Below are 15,608 nucleotides of genomic sequence, written 5' to 3'. Positions count from 1 at the left end.
AGACGAGGGCCATTAATGATGTGTTAGCGCAAGGAGGGCTTGACTCCAAGAGTGAACTTCCTCTGTTTCATATTTTGGAGCCAGGTGTTAAAATCATGGGACTTGCCCAGACTTAGGCTAAAATAAGTGTTTGTTCAGTTTGTACATATCCAAAAACATCATATTTGTAGATTAGAGAAGCATGTTGCAAAAGAAACCACTGTGGTTGCCATGTTTTCTTATACTAGCCTAAGTAGTAATTCTTCTATCTTCATTTAACAAATAGTTGATTGAAACATGTATTAATGAATGAATCTCAAGTGATGTATTTAATCACCAGCTATGGAAAACTCAAATAACAGCTTGATATGAAAATCAAGAGAAAGGTTGGATGAGGGAAAATTTAAAATGGAATGACTGTAATAATCAAGTGGTTATATATTGAGTCCACATTAAATAATTTTATAGCTTAAAAATTTATACAAAATCTAGATCATGCACACACATATACACAGACATATATTCAAAAATATAAAAGAAAATCTGTTTTTTCCTACTTATTTCTAATGGTACAGGGTTGATATTTCAGTTATACATATTTTGAGAAGGACATATTCATTGCATGTAATTTCTATGCTCCTGTGCCAATCTGGATTTCATTATATATAAGAACTCCATTTATGCTTAAAATATTGATTGTGAAAAGGTCTCAGAAACCTAGCATTTTCTGACTCAAAAATCACCAGGCAAGTGCAGGTGATGAGTAAAAAAGAGGAAATGAATTCACTATTGATGTTCATATTCATTGACCCGACTTCCAAGGATGTGCAGTTAGATTTTCTGGGGGACACTAAATAAATGAAAAACATCATCCCGGCTCTGAAATTTTGTAGTTTGTGATTTCTTGGTAAACCACATAAATTCTGAGTTCCTATTGCCTCATCAGCAAATTGGATATCAATTCTCCATGGTTTCTACGAGAATTAAACATCATAATCTTATAAAAGTACCTATGACAATGCCTTGCCTAAGCAAAGGTCTCACTGTGCGTTAATTTAAATCTGAATCTGACTCCTATGCTTTATCAGCTTTTACCCATCACCACTTGGAGGGAAAAAATGTAGGGGCCTAGAAAAAAACCCCACAGAAACAAAATAAAACTGCAAAGTGGGCAACATTGCATTTCTGGTAAGACTCTAAAAGCATTTTAGAAAATTGGAAAAGACAAGATCTTTGTGTTGGGAATGTTCCCTAAAGGAAATAGGACTTGATTATACGTTCTTTTCTTTCTTTCTTTTTTGTTGATGAGAGAGAGAGAAACATCGATTTGTTGTCCCACTCATTCATTCATTCATTGGTTGATTCTTGTGTATGCTCCGACTGGGGATAGAACCCACAACTTTGGTGTATCGCATTGATGCTCTAAACAACTGAGCTACCCAGACAAGGATTGATTATAGTTTCAAACAGGAAAAGATTTAGTTGTAAAGTGGTTGATTAACAACAAAGGCATGAACTAGAATTGTGATATTTTTCACTCTCTTGTTAGATCAGAAGTTCTTGATGTTCCTGGAATCCCACATGAAAGTGTGGATCATCTAGGGGTGGGAATTGGGGAAGAGAATTATGACATACAAAATTTTACATACAATTTTAGAGGTTTCACTGAAATTACTGCCCGTAACCTTCACTCATGGAAATAATCCTTAGACCCTAGAAACTAGATCACTAGATTCAAAACCAATAAAAACTCCTATTGCCGAATATATTTAGCTCATCAGGATCCTGCACAACACAAGGCACCTAGTTGCTCAATGAATATTATAGATCCAAATTAAACCATTTATCCTGATGTTATAGATTTATCATTTCTGTCTCACTTAAAAGTTGTTTTCTCTGCTATCCCTCTGTCAACATTAACCCATCTTCATAGACAAATGTAATTCATGGCAAAACCCAAGGCCTTTCACAAATACTTCCCAATCCTAGTATTATTTTACCTGGCACCATCATGAGAAATCCCATGAGGTTATTTTTCTTGAATTACAGTCAAAAGAAACAAAATCAAAACCAGACTTTATATGTATTGTATTTGATTTCTGAGGTAACTCCAAAATGTTAATATTATTCTTGACTTCTGCTTCAATATAATTGTTGGTTTTATTTTGAGTATTTTTTTTTTTTTTCATATTGTAGATGTTATGGGCTGAAAGGAATGCATGGATTTGAAGAAAACTCTTCAGATTTGGGGATGTAAAGGATAATGATTCTCTAGAAAGAACCAGGAGGTTCATATGAAACTGAACCACCTGCCCATAAAATCTAAATATCAATGTTTAGGAGGGTCTTTTTTGTTGTTCTCCATATCCAGTCATTAATAGAAAAATTACCACAGTTCAGAGTATTTTCTGTGAATTAGTGACTGGCCTCAGTTAATGGCCTTGACTTCACTTCAATCCATTGCTCCAGAATGTTTCCCATGCCTCCATTTTATTACTTAAATGTGCTTCTTTGTATATTTTTATGGATCTTTCAGAAATAGTGATCCTCTTCTTGGGATGAGTCAACTGGTCATATTTTAATAGTTTGCAGAGGAAGTTTGTACACACAAAAAAGTTGGAGAAACTCTTGCACAGCTATCCATTAACCTCAGCTGTTTGGGCATCATTCTTTTTCATTATACTAATAACACAAAAAATGTTGATTATATAAGCAATCTTAAAGCTCAATTTTGGTACATAGGTAATCTTAAGAGGAAGAGTTAGCTTAGGAACGATCTGATGGTGCAAAGAATGTGACTGGTGCTTGGATTTTACCTCAAGAGAAGTAGACAACATGCACTGTGGCATTTTGATTATGCATAGTAAAAAATTCTACAACCATGAATTCTTACTAAGGATGACTGTATAGTCATTTTTATTAGGATCATTAGAAATCAAAAGTTTTATTTGGCTAATTTTTGGTGCTTTATTGGGAATGTGTGGAATTACTTGCAAATAAAGAGAAAACTCAATAAACTCTTATGGATGCCTCTTATCACTTAGTTACATCTTCAATTTAAAAGAGAATTTTCCAGTTACATTTTTATACTTGATAAAATCAAAAGATTGGGAAGGTAAGTCAGCAGTAGTGTTTAGAATTTAATTCATGTTGGGTGAAGTTCATAAAATGCTAGATCATATTGCCTCAGAGACAAATTAGCCTTTAATAATGTTTTCATTTCTCCTTTTCCAAACGTTTCTTAAACTATATAAACAATGAGATCATTTAATACAATACATGCAATATGCAGTATGCCCAAATGCCAGAAGAAAGCTCTGTTTCATTCAAGATCTAACTTACATAGCCCCATCCTTATAAATGACCCAGATTTGTGAGTATGAAAAAAAAAACCACAGAGACAAACCATTTTACTCTCACTCCTGTCTTCACATAACATGTTTTTAGCTGGGTTGGCTAAATCCTATCAATGAACAAGTGCTACATTCAATTTTAATTATCTCACTGTCTAAAATATTTATGTTTATTTTGTCCATATTTTTAATTCAATTGAATGAAAATGTTCAATTCTAATTGTTTTTACTCTTTGTGTTTTATTTCTTCAGGTTTTTTTTTCCATCTGCATTGCTTTCTGGGGAGTAAGAAGCATTACTCAACTTGCCTCTGGCCTTTGGAAATAACTTAAGTTTGTACATAATTCTCTTGTTTTAATCAGTTGTCTACAACCACAATATATTAGTACTGACTATAAAAATAATTATCTTATGTAATAATAACATGAACCCTTTATTTAGTGAAAGACAGTATACTTATTTACTCTTGTTTGCTTTCCATGCTATTTTCTCTTAAAATGACAGTCAGGTGCAGTTACTTTATTGATAGGGTTGACAACAAGTGATTTCAAATGTAATGATGTTATATCCACTGGTAGCATCTAAGCCAATGAGAGTAAGAGAAGGGAGAAAACAGAAAAATAGTAAAAATAATGAAGATGTTGTTTGCACTGATCTAATAACTTTTTCTTTGCTGTTTGCTAAAATTGTTTGCTATATGCCATTGAGTGGGCTCCACCTCCTGGCAACCCTATGAATGAGTGATGTCCACAGTGTTCTGTCCTCAGCAGCCCTGCTCAGCTCCTGCAGACTCATGCCTATGGCTTCTTTTATGGAATCAATCCATCTCATATTTGGTCTTCCTCTTTTCCTGCTGCCTTCTATTTTCCCCACCATCATTGTCTTTTCCAGAGAACCTTGCCTTCTCATAATATGCCCAAAGTAGGACAACTTCAGTTTTGTCATTTTTGCTTCCACTGGTGTTTTAGACTTAATTTGCTCTAGGACTCACCTGTTCAAGTTGCTGTTGGTCCAGGATATCTGTAGAGCTCCCTCTGACACCATATTTCAAATGAATCATTTTTTTTTTTCTATCAGCCTTTTTCACTGTCCAGCCTTTGCATCTGTACATAGTATTGGGAATATGAGGATGTGGGTGATCTTTGCCTTGGTCCCTAATGACACATCCTTGCTCTTGATGATCACTCCCAGTTCTTCCATTGCTGCCCCTCCATGTCTCTCTTGATTTCTTGGCTGCAGTCTCCATTTGAATTGATGACTGAATCAAGGTAGGCAAAATCTTTAACAATTTTATCATCTCCATTGTCTATGGTAAAGTTGCATATTTCTTCTGTCATGAATTTTGTCTTCTTAACGATCAGATGTGGTCCTGCTTTGGCACTTTCTTCTTTCACTTGTATCAGCAGTCATTTCAAATCATTGCTGCTTCCTGCCAATAAGATGGCGTTATCTGCATATCCTAAGTTATTGCTATTTCTTCCATCAATTTTCATTCCAGCTTCCTCTGAGTCTAGCCCAGTTTTTCATATGATGTGGTCTGTGTACAGATTAAACTAATTGGGAGATAAAATGCACCCTACTCTTGACACCTTTGCTATAGGTAACCATTTTGCTAAAACTGGGCCTAGGTAGATATTTGTCATCAGAAAAAATGTAATACATTAGTTGTCTGCTTAGGATTATATTTACCTTTGAAAACCACATAACCTAAGGATCTGCATTACAGAAGAAGACATCACTGAAATGAAAATGAATAGAGTTTGTCAGAATTAATTTGTTCCGCAGATTAATTTGTGATACGTATGTCTAATATGTTTGGTCAATTTGTTGTGGTAGATTGAGGAGTAGGCAGTAATTCTGTGTTATTTTAAATTGTCACAACAATGTTAATAAAACTCTAAATAAAATCACCCCAAGTGTTTTGTATACATTATTCATTGGGACTGTAGAAACCTGCCAAGTGTTTCAGTAGGAGGGAACTGACAGGGACAAGCAGCATAAGGTTCAAAGGGGAGAAGACTGAAACCAGTTGAAATCACTTTCCTTCCATTCTTCCAGTGTTTCTTAGATTTACAGTTACAATTTAAGTAATGAAAGTTATAAGCACCAAATCAATTAATGCTGTCCTTCATTGAGCCTTGCTGATACTTATCATTGGGTTAAAGACTTTGATCAGTTAGCTAACCTCATTTTTAAAATATATTTTTTAAGCTTTGAACAGAGACTAATGAATTATTAAAAGAGTCAGACTGCAGGTGTCTATGTGGGTTCATGAGGCAGGATTGAAGCACATTTATTTTTCAAGCTGGAAAAGCAGAGGAAGATTACATTTTGAACAATGGAAAAAATATATCTCAAGCGTCAGAAGTAGGGACTTGTCTCAGCTTCCTTCTTTTTATACTTCTTAACACAGAATACAGCAAATAGTTAAGCCCATCACAAATATTAAACCCTACTTTTGTCCCTTACCAACAGTTCTTACTGGACTTGGCATGTATAAGGCCACGTTAAAGCAGGGAGCCCTCTGCTGGCTTAAAGTTGCTAAATTTCTAGCCTAAAAATTCTGAATACACATATTCTTCTACATCTTAAGGACTCTTCAGTCTATAGCTTACATCTTTCAGGAATGGCGAAGAGAAGAGAGGTTTCACAAATCTTTAAAGTAGGTTTTTAGTATTTCACAATAATTTGTTTCCCCGGGACTCATGTGTATATGTGAATGTATAGCAGTGCCCTCAAAAAGAGTTGAATAATGGAAGTAAAGAATTAAAAAATGGTAAAAGGATATTTTTATGGGGAAGTTCAGTTTTCTTGAAGTAAACTGAAATTTACCGGTTCTTTTCTCTCTCTCTCTCTCAGATACCCTCGCTGGGTAGAAATGATTTTCTTTTAGAAATGCAGAAATTTTCAAGCTACAGATCTGCAGGCCTTTGAAAGTGGAAGTGATTCCATGATAGGTTGCGTTCCCAGGTCCTGTGTGTGTTAACCGGGACATTTTATTCCTCACCTCCCACCTTCCTAATTTTCCAGTCCAGTTATTCTCTTGCCAAACGCTAATGCATGATGACAGATCATATAACTATTATTAATGTTATAAAATGATCTTGAGCAATGCCATGTAATTTATGCTTACTCTTGACTGGAAGCGCTTTAAGTCTCATCCTCTCAAGGGGAAAAGCACTAAAAATAGGACTCATGAAATACTCCCCACTTCTAATGGAGATACGCAAACTGACTTTGCAAATAGTTATGAAGATTCTGAGGTTTGCTAATCTACCAGGAGGGAGGAGAGAGCGAGGGAGGCACATTTGTTTATTGAGTAGTACTCAATTAGCATTATTTTATTTAGCTTCTAAAATCCAGGGAAATAAGTGCTGGGAATACCATTTTACAGAAGAGAATTCTGAGGCTGAGAGAGATTTAAAAACATGCTCAGGCCTCCGATGCAAAATTAGTGGCCAAAAGAAAATTTAAAACCTGACAGTCTAGATCAAAGTCCATAATGTTTCTCCATTCCGCGATATCAGGTATCCAAGGCAAATCTTTGAAAATATAAGTTTGGAAGTTTAAGTTCAGAGTACTTCCCATTCAATTTGGTGCTTCAAGGTACAAAATAAAGTTCAGAGGATAAGTACGTTTGTTATAGGATAGGTTAGTTCACTGAGTGAATGAAGCAGAACTTCTAATTTTTCTAAGACTCTGGAATTGCCACCTGTCTAAAAGAACCCATTCCTGTACTTGATTTGATTTGTTAGAATTGCCCATTACTTTAGCTCTATTTGTTATATTATTTACTTCCCTTTCATCTTGTTCTTTCTATTTATTTTCCTTATTTTTTTTTTTAAATCCTCACCTAAGGATATTTCTTTCCATTGTTTGTTTCAGAGAGAGCAGAAGGGGGAGAGAGAGAGAGAGACATCAATGTGAGAGAGACATATCGATTGCTTGCCTCCCACATGAACCCCGACCAGGGCCGGGGATCCAGCCTGCAACCAAAGTACAAGCCCTTAGCCAGAATTGAACCTGGAACCCTTCAGTCTGTGGGCCAGCGCTCTAACCACTGAGAAAACCAGCCAGGGCTGTAGTTATTTTCCTTAAGCATAATCTAATCATCTCATCCATGGTATTCAGCAATGAGTGGGTCTATAAGTGTGCATCTGAAGTTCAGTTAATCACCAATGTGTATGAACCTATGTTAAATTTAACATTACCTGCTTGCATTATTGCTTATTAGAGGTTCTCAAATGTCATTTTACTGATAATAATTCAATCTTTCAGCATGGAATTTGCAATAGAACCACTGAGTGGACTTCTTTAAGGTACAGTAGATAACGGAGGACAGTCATGTGATTTATCAGGGAGAACAACAGTGGTTAGAAAATGAGCTCCCTTTTTTTATGCTCCATCCTCTGTTTTTTCATATTTGCAGCTTACAGATTCCCAAGGAGAAATTGAAAACAGAGAAGCTAGTTTGACTTTCAGAAGCGTAAACCATTTTTGATGTCATGACTTTCAACAGCACTATGGAAGTAGGCTGGGCTCCATCTTAAGCCTGCCTCAGTGAAAGGAAATTTAAAAGAAAATGTTCTAGCTATTGTTAGATTGTTTTTTCACATCTCACTCCAGTCTGCCACCCTTCCTTCTCAATAGCATAATGAGTTAAATTTCTTCCTCCCCAAAGACGCGATTAGAAAAAGTTAATAACAGAAGCAGCAAAATAAGTAAGCATTGATGGTTTTCTCCAGTGGGTCATATATTCCTTTTGGAATTCGACAATTCTCACATCCCTTTAGTCAGTTTCCTACAATTCCAAATACCACGCTATCCAGAAACCATAAATTCATTCTTTGGGTGTGTTCTTCCTTTGTTTTAGCTGCAATACATCCAAAATTCTAACTTGCATATTTACTTTACAGAAAACAGAAAGAAGCAGGCTTTTTCTTTATGCCTGTCTTTATGGATTATCTGTGAATATTTTTTTTAAAAATGCAAATTCCTGGTGAGAACACTGCAATTCTGATTTAATAAGAACACAAGCCTCAAAACCCAGTCTGGTCATGTTTTTGTCTCAGGTTCTTCATCAAAAAAAGGTGAGCACTGGACCAGATCATGTCTGTGGTCCCTTGTAACTCTGATTTTCCAATGAGAAGTTTATCCAAAGTATTTCTATACTTTAAAGCATTATAAGGACATTTATTTTAAAACTATCAAATTTTGACTTGGATCAATAACAAATTAATGAGGTTTTATTTCAGAGTATGTTCATTAGAATCAAGTCAATGGGGACAAATGTGGAAGGAAGATAAGGAGCTACTAAGGTATAGTACAAAAAAATAAAATCTTCATCCATTTATGAATCTTAGAACACTTTACAAAATCTAATTCTTATTTCTCAGACGTGCTTTCCTTTTTAATACCTATTATTTTCTTTGCTCTCTGTATTTTATTCTATTCTTTCCCTTTCTTCCCTCTCCCTTATCCTTTATACTACAGTTAAGTTAAAGCAATTTTATATGAAGCATGTCTGCCTTACCTCCTGTGTGCTTATTATGGCCACCATGTTTTGATTTACTAGTTGCTAAATTACTTCTTTGGCCTTCTTTCACTCTTTTGGAGTGAAAAATCTCAGGTAGTTCCTTAATGAATATTTCCTCTGAAATTAAAAACAAATAAACAGCTGTTCACTGTCCCTGGAAATCTTGAGTATGGGGACTACACAGACAACTCAGGAAACAAGTCATTGAATACATGTGAATGTGGTCAGCCCTGTGGAACAGCAGGGAAAGTCCCAGAACACGAAAGAAAATTGCTTACTGTATCAGGAAAACATTCAGGTTTTAAATGTATTATTAAATTGAATGATAAACATTTATTTAAGGAACTATTATAGTTGGGGCTTTTGTGTGTGTATGTGTGTGTGTGTGTGTGTGTGTGTGTGTGTGTGTGTTTTCAGAAATGCAACCTATCAGCTTAAAATATTAAATAAAAATAGATTTTTCTGTCCTTCTCTGTACTGGAATATATGAGAGGCAAAGCTCAAATATAAAAGTTAGCTTTATTTGAGTATTTTAATAATTGAAACACATGATCATAACTCAGGAAACCCCAGAGTGGCGTGGAAGGTGGGGAGTGTAGTAGATCCTGCTGATAATAGAGGTTGCCCCTTAACATTTTGTTGGCTGACAAATTCAGCAAACATGGATTGCAGCACAAGTTGAGTTTCCTTTTAGCTATCTAATGGAATAGAGGCTTTGAAAATTTTATAAAATGAGAACTTATTTTCATATGTCATTGGAAATAAAAAAATAAATCCTAAAGAAATGTCATAGTTGACATCTTTTCTCTTTTAGGAAATCTTGTAAATACCTATTTGTAAATACTTTTAATAATATAGGTCAATTTCCTCATGGCAGTTCTGACCAGTTCCCAAATTCCTTAGAGACTTGTTGGTGGCTCATTGTTGTTTTCTCCAATACTCCTCTTGTCATAATTCTCAGTAATTCAATATCCACATAAATGATCTTATAGTTTCCTGACATCTCAGTTCCTTGGTTTCCTTGCCCTGATGATTGTATTATCCACTTTACATAAGTCACATTGTCATTACTAGTGGCTGCTATTCTGCCATAGTCTCAACTTCGAACATCCTAGTGTCTTATCACTGCACCCTGTTTCCAGCTCATGACCTTTGGCACTCCACCACCACCACTGGCCCCACTGATGCATTCCTACGATCTTTCCATTGTCTTTCTCTTTCTCATGTATTTACTTACTTTTTTAGATGTTTGAATTTCATAGCCAATCATCATAATAGCTCATTTGCTCGTACTGAGTCACTAAAAGGATTAAGTCTAACTGTAAGTTTCTTCTATGTGCTCTCCTTTAGTGGAATGTGATCAAAGAAAAGCAGACAACTATGAAACTTCTCTCACATGCTCATGATTACATACCTCAAGTAAGCTCTTAATTCTGTCCAGCAATCATATGATACTTCCCAGTCCTATTCACTCTTCCACACTCATTGATAACTGTTTCTTACCTCTCAAACTTTCAACATGTTTTTAGTCTTCATTGATGACCTAGTTCTTTATTTCAAGGAAAACAAAAAGAAATAAAACCACCAAAGACCACTTCACTAACACTATCATCTAAACCTTTCCCTATTAATGAGCTTATCTCAAAGTGAGATTATGGAAAACCATGAAGGACCTATATTGTCTAGACTTAGTGCAAAGACTCTTGATTCCTCACATAAAATTAGAAGAAGACTTGTGAGTTTAGAAGACGAAGATGAGAGAGAGAATTTCTGGAGAGAGCTTGGTGATGCGAAGACTCCACCTGTCCTTCCGTCCACAAGAGAAAAATTGGTGTGCTTCCTTTCCCTTCCCTCAAACTTGGTAAGTAGAGCTTCAAAGGGTCCAATAAAGAGCTTAGTACTCATCCTCTAAAGTTTGTGGCATGTCCCAGTGGACTTCTCTCTGACCCACCCCTGCCTGGCCAAGTGGCCACACTGTGGAAGAAACAACATTCATAGCAATGGGTCTCATCTGTACATTTCCCCATGGACTAGGAGGAGGTAGTGAGTGTGAGAACCAACATGAAACACCAGGGGAGACAAAATGTCAGTTGAGCGATGCTGGAGATGTACAGCCAGATGCTGGTGTGAAGGTGGAGCCAGAAGCAGCAGCTGTGAAGGCACCATTCTTGTCAGGAAATCACCTAAGAGATCCTAGTGGGTAGTTAGCCTTAAACATCTCCAGGACAAAGGGAAAACAATATGAAATCACTGGTGGCCAGGAATGCTCTTCCCTGACTCTTCCCTCCTCTGCTTCAACCATGACTAAGCTCTGGGCTTCAGGATTGAGAGAAGCTGTGACAAAGTAAAGATAAACCAACATGGAGCCTCCAATACCCCTTTTATAAGACACATACGCTTACTCATTCAGTGCACACTTCTCACTCACAGCTGGCCAAATCGGGAAGGAGGGAGGCACTGCACAGGGAGGAACTCTAACTTTAATGAAATTCAGAATTGTCTTTTAAACACTGACATTGGCATATTAGTTTTTGAACTGAGAATATTTTTATGACTAAGGTGGCTAGAGGAGTTATATTGTCGAAGAGTACTCAGGTAAAGTATTGATGCTGTCCAAGACGTCATTCAAGGGTGAAAAAATAGTTGGCTGTGCAGAGAGACTAGAGGGACAGTGGATGAAATGAAAGCAGGTTTTCTTCTGATATCCTCGAGTCCCGCATTTTCAGCATACTCGTCCCGTATTCCACTGTGCAAACAGGGAGAAGAGTATCTCTTTAAGGAAATGATTTTAAAATTACAGGATGCAATCTGTATGCTTTATGTAGAATAAACCACAGACACTCTAATTTTCCAAGTATGCAGCAATCTATAACTCTTATTTTGAAAACAATAACATTTAAGCAAAAGTATATCGTTTTCTATTAAAGAATAGCTATCTTGAGACTCCTAGAAGAAGGCATGAGAAGATTATTTATTTACTGACTTTTTAAAAGTAAAAAATCACTTCATTAACCATCTTCTATAGCTAGTGTGGGAAAGGTGAATAGGTCTAAAGTTATTTTCTTTTTTGTTTCAGCATTTTTGAAAGGCACAAAAGGAAATAAGACTAATCCAGAAATTCATTCTTTCTCTCCAATTTTTTCCCTTTTCCCATATGAGCAGAGCCTGGACGCGTACAGACACATTAGGGAATGTTTCCACTGTGTGGGAGAAACATCTGCAGCGTAGTCCGTGGACCACCAGAAGTGGAGTGAGAAAGAAGCATGTGGGGGCGGAGGTGGCAGACAATAAAACAAAAACTGGGAGCTAGTTCGCCCCAAACATCCAACTGAACTGCCTAACCTTCAGGTTACCTTTTATGTTATATAAGAAGTCTAAGAGCCATAATGTGCGTAGGAAAAATGATTTTTAAAAATGGTGACAAAGTAAAGCTCATAGCATACCCTTCCATTTTTTATTTTCTGCAAGTGTGTAGAACATTAGCATCTGCTTTACACATCACCCTCTATAGAGCCTAAACTGGGTAGTTTCCACTGGGTTCTTACTAGTCGTCCTTTGCAGCTTATTTAGGTGGCCATGTGAGAGCCCAGGAGCCACAGGGCCCCTCTCAAACCAAAGAGGAGCACCGTGAAGGCAGAGATGAATTCTGAGTGAATTCGTTGTAAAACATCAGGGGCAAAAAGGGCTCTGAAATGCAAATGATCACCATTAGAAAGTAATATGCAACTACTGAAGAAACATTTGAAAGAATAATTGGTCTAGCAAAACAATCCTGCAATCTGCATTCAATCAAAGCTGACCAAAAATGCTAGTGATGGTCCTTTGTGTTGTTGGGAGCCAAATGCTTTCTGGAACTCATGAAGCAAATGTTACCAAGTGGCACATTACCAACAGAATATTAGTAAAACAATACCAGCCTTAGAGTTGACTTTTCCAATTAAAGGAAGACTCTCTATCATGGCCAAGGTATTGAGAGTGACAAGAATATTGATATACCTGTAAATGCTCACAGATGAGTTTGGTGGGTTGGTTTGTTTTAGTAAACAGCAGGTGACTGGACCTCCTGCTGAACATTATATAGTGCGCATTCCTAAGAGGCAGAAAGGCGAGCTATATACCATGGCGATTGAATTGAATGTAAATACCTATCGCTAACCTTAGAATTATAAAACTAGAGGTTCAGAGGACAAGGAGGAAGGTGAAGGAGGATAATGAAAAGTGAGAGGTTGGTAGAAGTGCTAATCTCTTCTATTTTACAGAGAGGGGTCAAAAGAGATTCCGCTTATGGAAGATGGATAAAAATTGGAGATTTAAGAATATCTTCTGAAGTAGAGAGGGGAGAGAGATGTAGGAGGTGATAGATGTGAGCCAATTACTTTCCTATCATAAGAAGAGATCGATACACAATGTCTACATTTTGTAAATCAAGAAAAAGTATAAAAGAAAATTTAGAGATTAAGTTAAAGACCAGTGGCGCCAAAACCAAAAAAATAGGAATGGATTTGCTTCTGAAGGAACAGAACTGTTGGTGGCTGGCTGCGAGGGCACGGTTTATTTTTATTATTTATTATTAGTATTTTAGTATTATTTAATTCTTCCGTGCTCTTTGATCTTTTTTTGAAAAACAATGTGAATACTATCTGTAAAAATAAATGCACTTAATTTAAGGGAAAATAGAGACCAGGGTGAAGAGGTTTGTGCAAATAAAATACAAGGAACACCTTCTTCTTTCATTAACTGAGATATTCACTTTAAAATTTTGTTTATTTTTTGGCATGTTTCAGATGCATAGACCTCACCTCAGTCAAAGCAATGGCATTATACCCTTTACTCTCTAAGATTTTTGAGAGAGCAGATGTATTTCTTAATTGGCAAAAGTAATCCAGAGCCAACCAAAATGGTTTTACATCATTGTTTTTCTCCTCTGATTTTAAGAACATTAGATTTGAATTATTTTGCAGTGTTCATGAAGTGCTTTTATAAATACCTTAACAATATAGCTAAACTGTTAGGCAAGTCTGAGATATCCAGTTGCAAAAGATTAAGTGACATGTCTTGGTCATGTTGTTAACGAGTGACAAGTAATAAGTACATATCCTTATAACCCTTAGTCAAACAGGCAAATAAAAATGCCTACACTTTTGTTTATGAATGCAGAGCATCCTGCCGATTCTATCAGAGCCTATGATTTCAGTAACATTAAAACTGCTCTCATATTCTGTTTTCTCTTTACAGAATGTGAATAGCAGCATGTGTTGTCTACACTCCGATATTGTGCGAAGAATGCTTTTCTGACCACTAACAAGAAACCTTTCACGTACTCAGCTCTAATCCTGAAAGACTGGAATGGTTACGTGCTGAAGGGCCAGACTGTCTGGTGCTGATCAGAAACCTGCACATGGTTTGTCTCTGTATCCATCTGTATTTTAGTCACCATCATGCAGAGAAAGGAAAGACAGCAAAGCCTGAAAAGACAAGATAATGGACTTCCTTTTGATGCTTCAACCCAACAAAGAAATGTAAATAAGAAAGGTATGAGCCCTGGCTGGGTAGCTCAGTTGGTTGAAGCAACATCCTGTAGACCAAAAGGTTGTGGGTTGGATCCCCAGTCAGGGCATATTTGGGAGGCAACCAATGGATGTTTCTCTCTCACATCGATATTTTACTCTCTCTAAAAATCAATAGAAATTTATCCTTGGAAGAGAATTTTTAAAAAAGTATAAGATTTTTTGTTTGTTTGTTTCTCTTGACAAATTAAGTACGTATGAATACTGAAGTATAAAAGTAAAAGACGGTCCATTAAGATTAGTGTAATGTAATGAAAGAAAACGGCAGGCATGACATGAATGCTGTGAGCCATCCCTCTCAAGTTGCTTGATGTGTTTAGAAAATAAAGATAAAAAAGTTGATGTCTCATTTAAAAACACAAAATATTCAATCAACTAAGAGAGAATTGGTTTTCTATTTCTTGCCTTCAACTAAGAAAGTTGAAGGAGCTGACTTTTAATTTTCACTCTGCTGCTCTTCATGTATGATGGAATCATTGCTTCCTCATGATCTTAGGTCAGAAGATCCATGAATCAGCAATGGATCTGCTCTGTGACTTACATACTATGTTAAAATCTGCTAAGACTCAATGCATATTGGCAACATATGATTAAATACAAATTTCATAATAAATATCCTTCCCATTTTTAACTAAATACTCAATTATCTCCAGCCTTGAATTCTGTATGTCTGTTCTGTATTCTTATTTTAAGTATAATGCTTCATTTAAGGTAAATTACAGTTCTTTGGTAGTGAAAATGGAATGGATGATCAGGATTAGTCATGTTATTATTATTTTATAATTATGTTTCAAAGATTAAAATGTTATGTGAAAATACGTAAGCTTCTTTTTTGAATATAAAATCATTTGTGAATTAACATTGGGAAAAAGGAACTAAAGAGAAAAGATTAATTTTATATAGGGAAGACAGAATAAAAGAGCTGCAAAGAAATAAAAGAAATAGGGATTATCTAAAACACAGTCGAATGTTTCTTTATTATTTTCTTCCACTCCAAGCACAATAAATCCTATGTATGCTACTAACATGAATTATAGGCCTGAAAATAATAACCTTTGTGTGTTTTAAAACTACTGCCCTTTGTTGGACTGCTTAGAGCAGCCTTAGCAATTCTAAGTACATGAAGCCAGAAATAAGGGAAAGGAATATTCTCTTCATATGGCGAGACAATTA

General features: G+C 36.0%; 1 protein-coding gene across 1 annotated transcript in view; it reads left to right on the top strand.

Moving 5' to 3' along the window:
- AGMO (alkylglycerol monooxygenase) overlaps positions 1–5,246 on the top strand; it is a 266,690-nt gene extending 261,444 nt beyond the window's left edge. The window contains exon 13 of the mRNA XM_081147091.1: positions 3,585–5,246. Coding sequence (XP_081003217.1) covers positions 3,585–3,659 — 75 coding nt within the window. The 3' untranslated portion in view covers positions 3,660–5,246. The remainder of the gene's footprint in view (positions 1–3,584) is intronic.
- The last annotated feature ends 10,362 nt before the right edge of the window (positions 5,247–15,608 follow it).

This window comes from Miniopterus schreibersii (genome assembly GCF_964146895.1).
Source record: "Miniopterus schreibersii genome assembly, chromosome: 9".
In the NCBI taxonomy this organism is placed as follows: domain Eukaryota; kingdom Metazoa; phylum Chordata; class Mammalia; order Chiroptera; family Miniopteridae; genus Miniopterus; species Miniopterus schreibersii.
The sequence above is the reverse complement of the archived record's forward strand: the minus strand, read 5'-3'. Positions and strand labels throughout refer to the sequence as shown.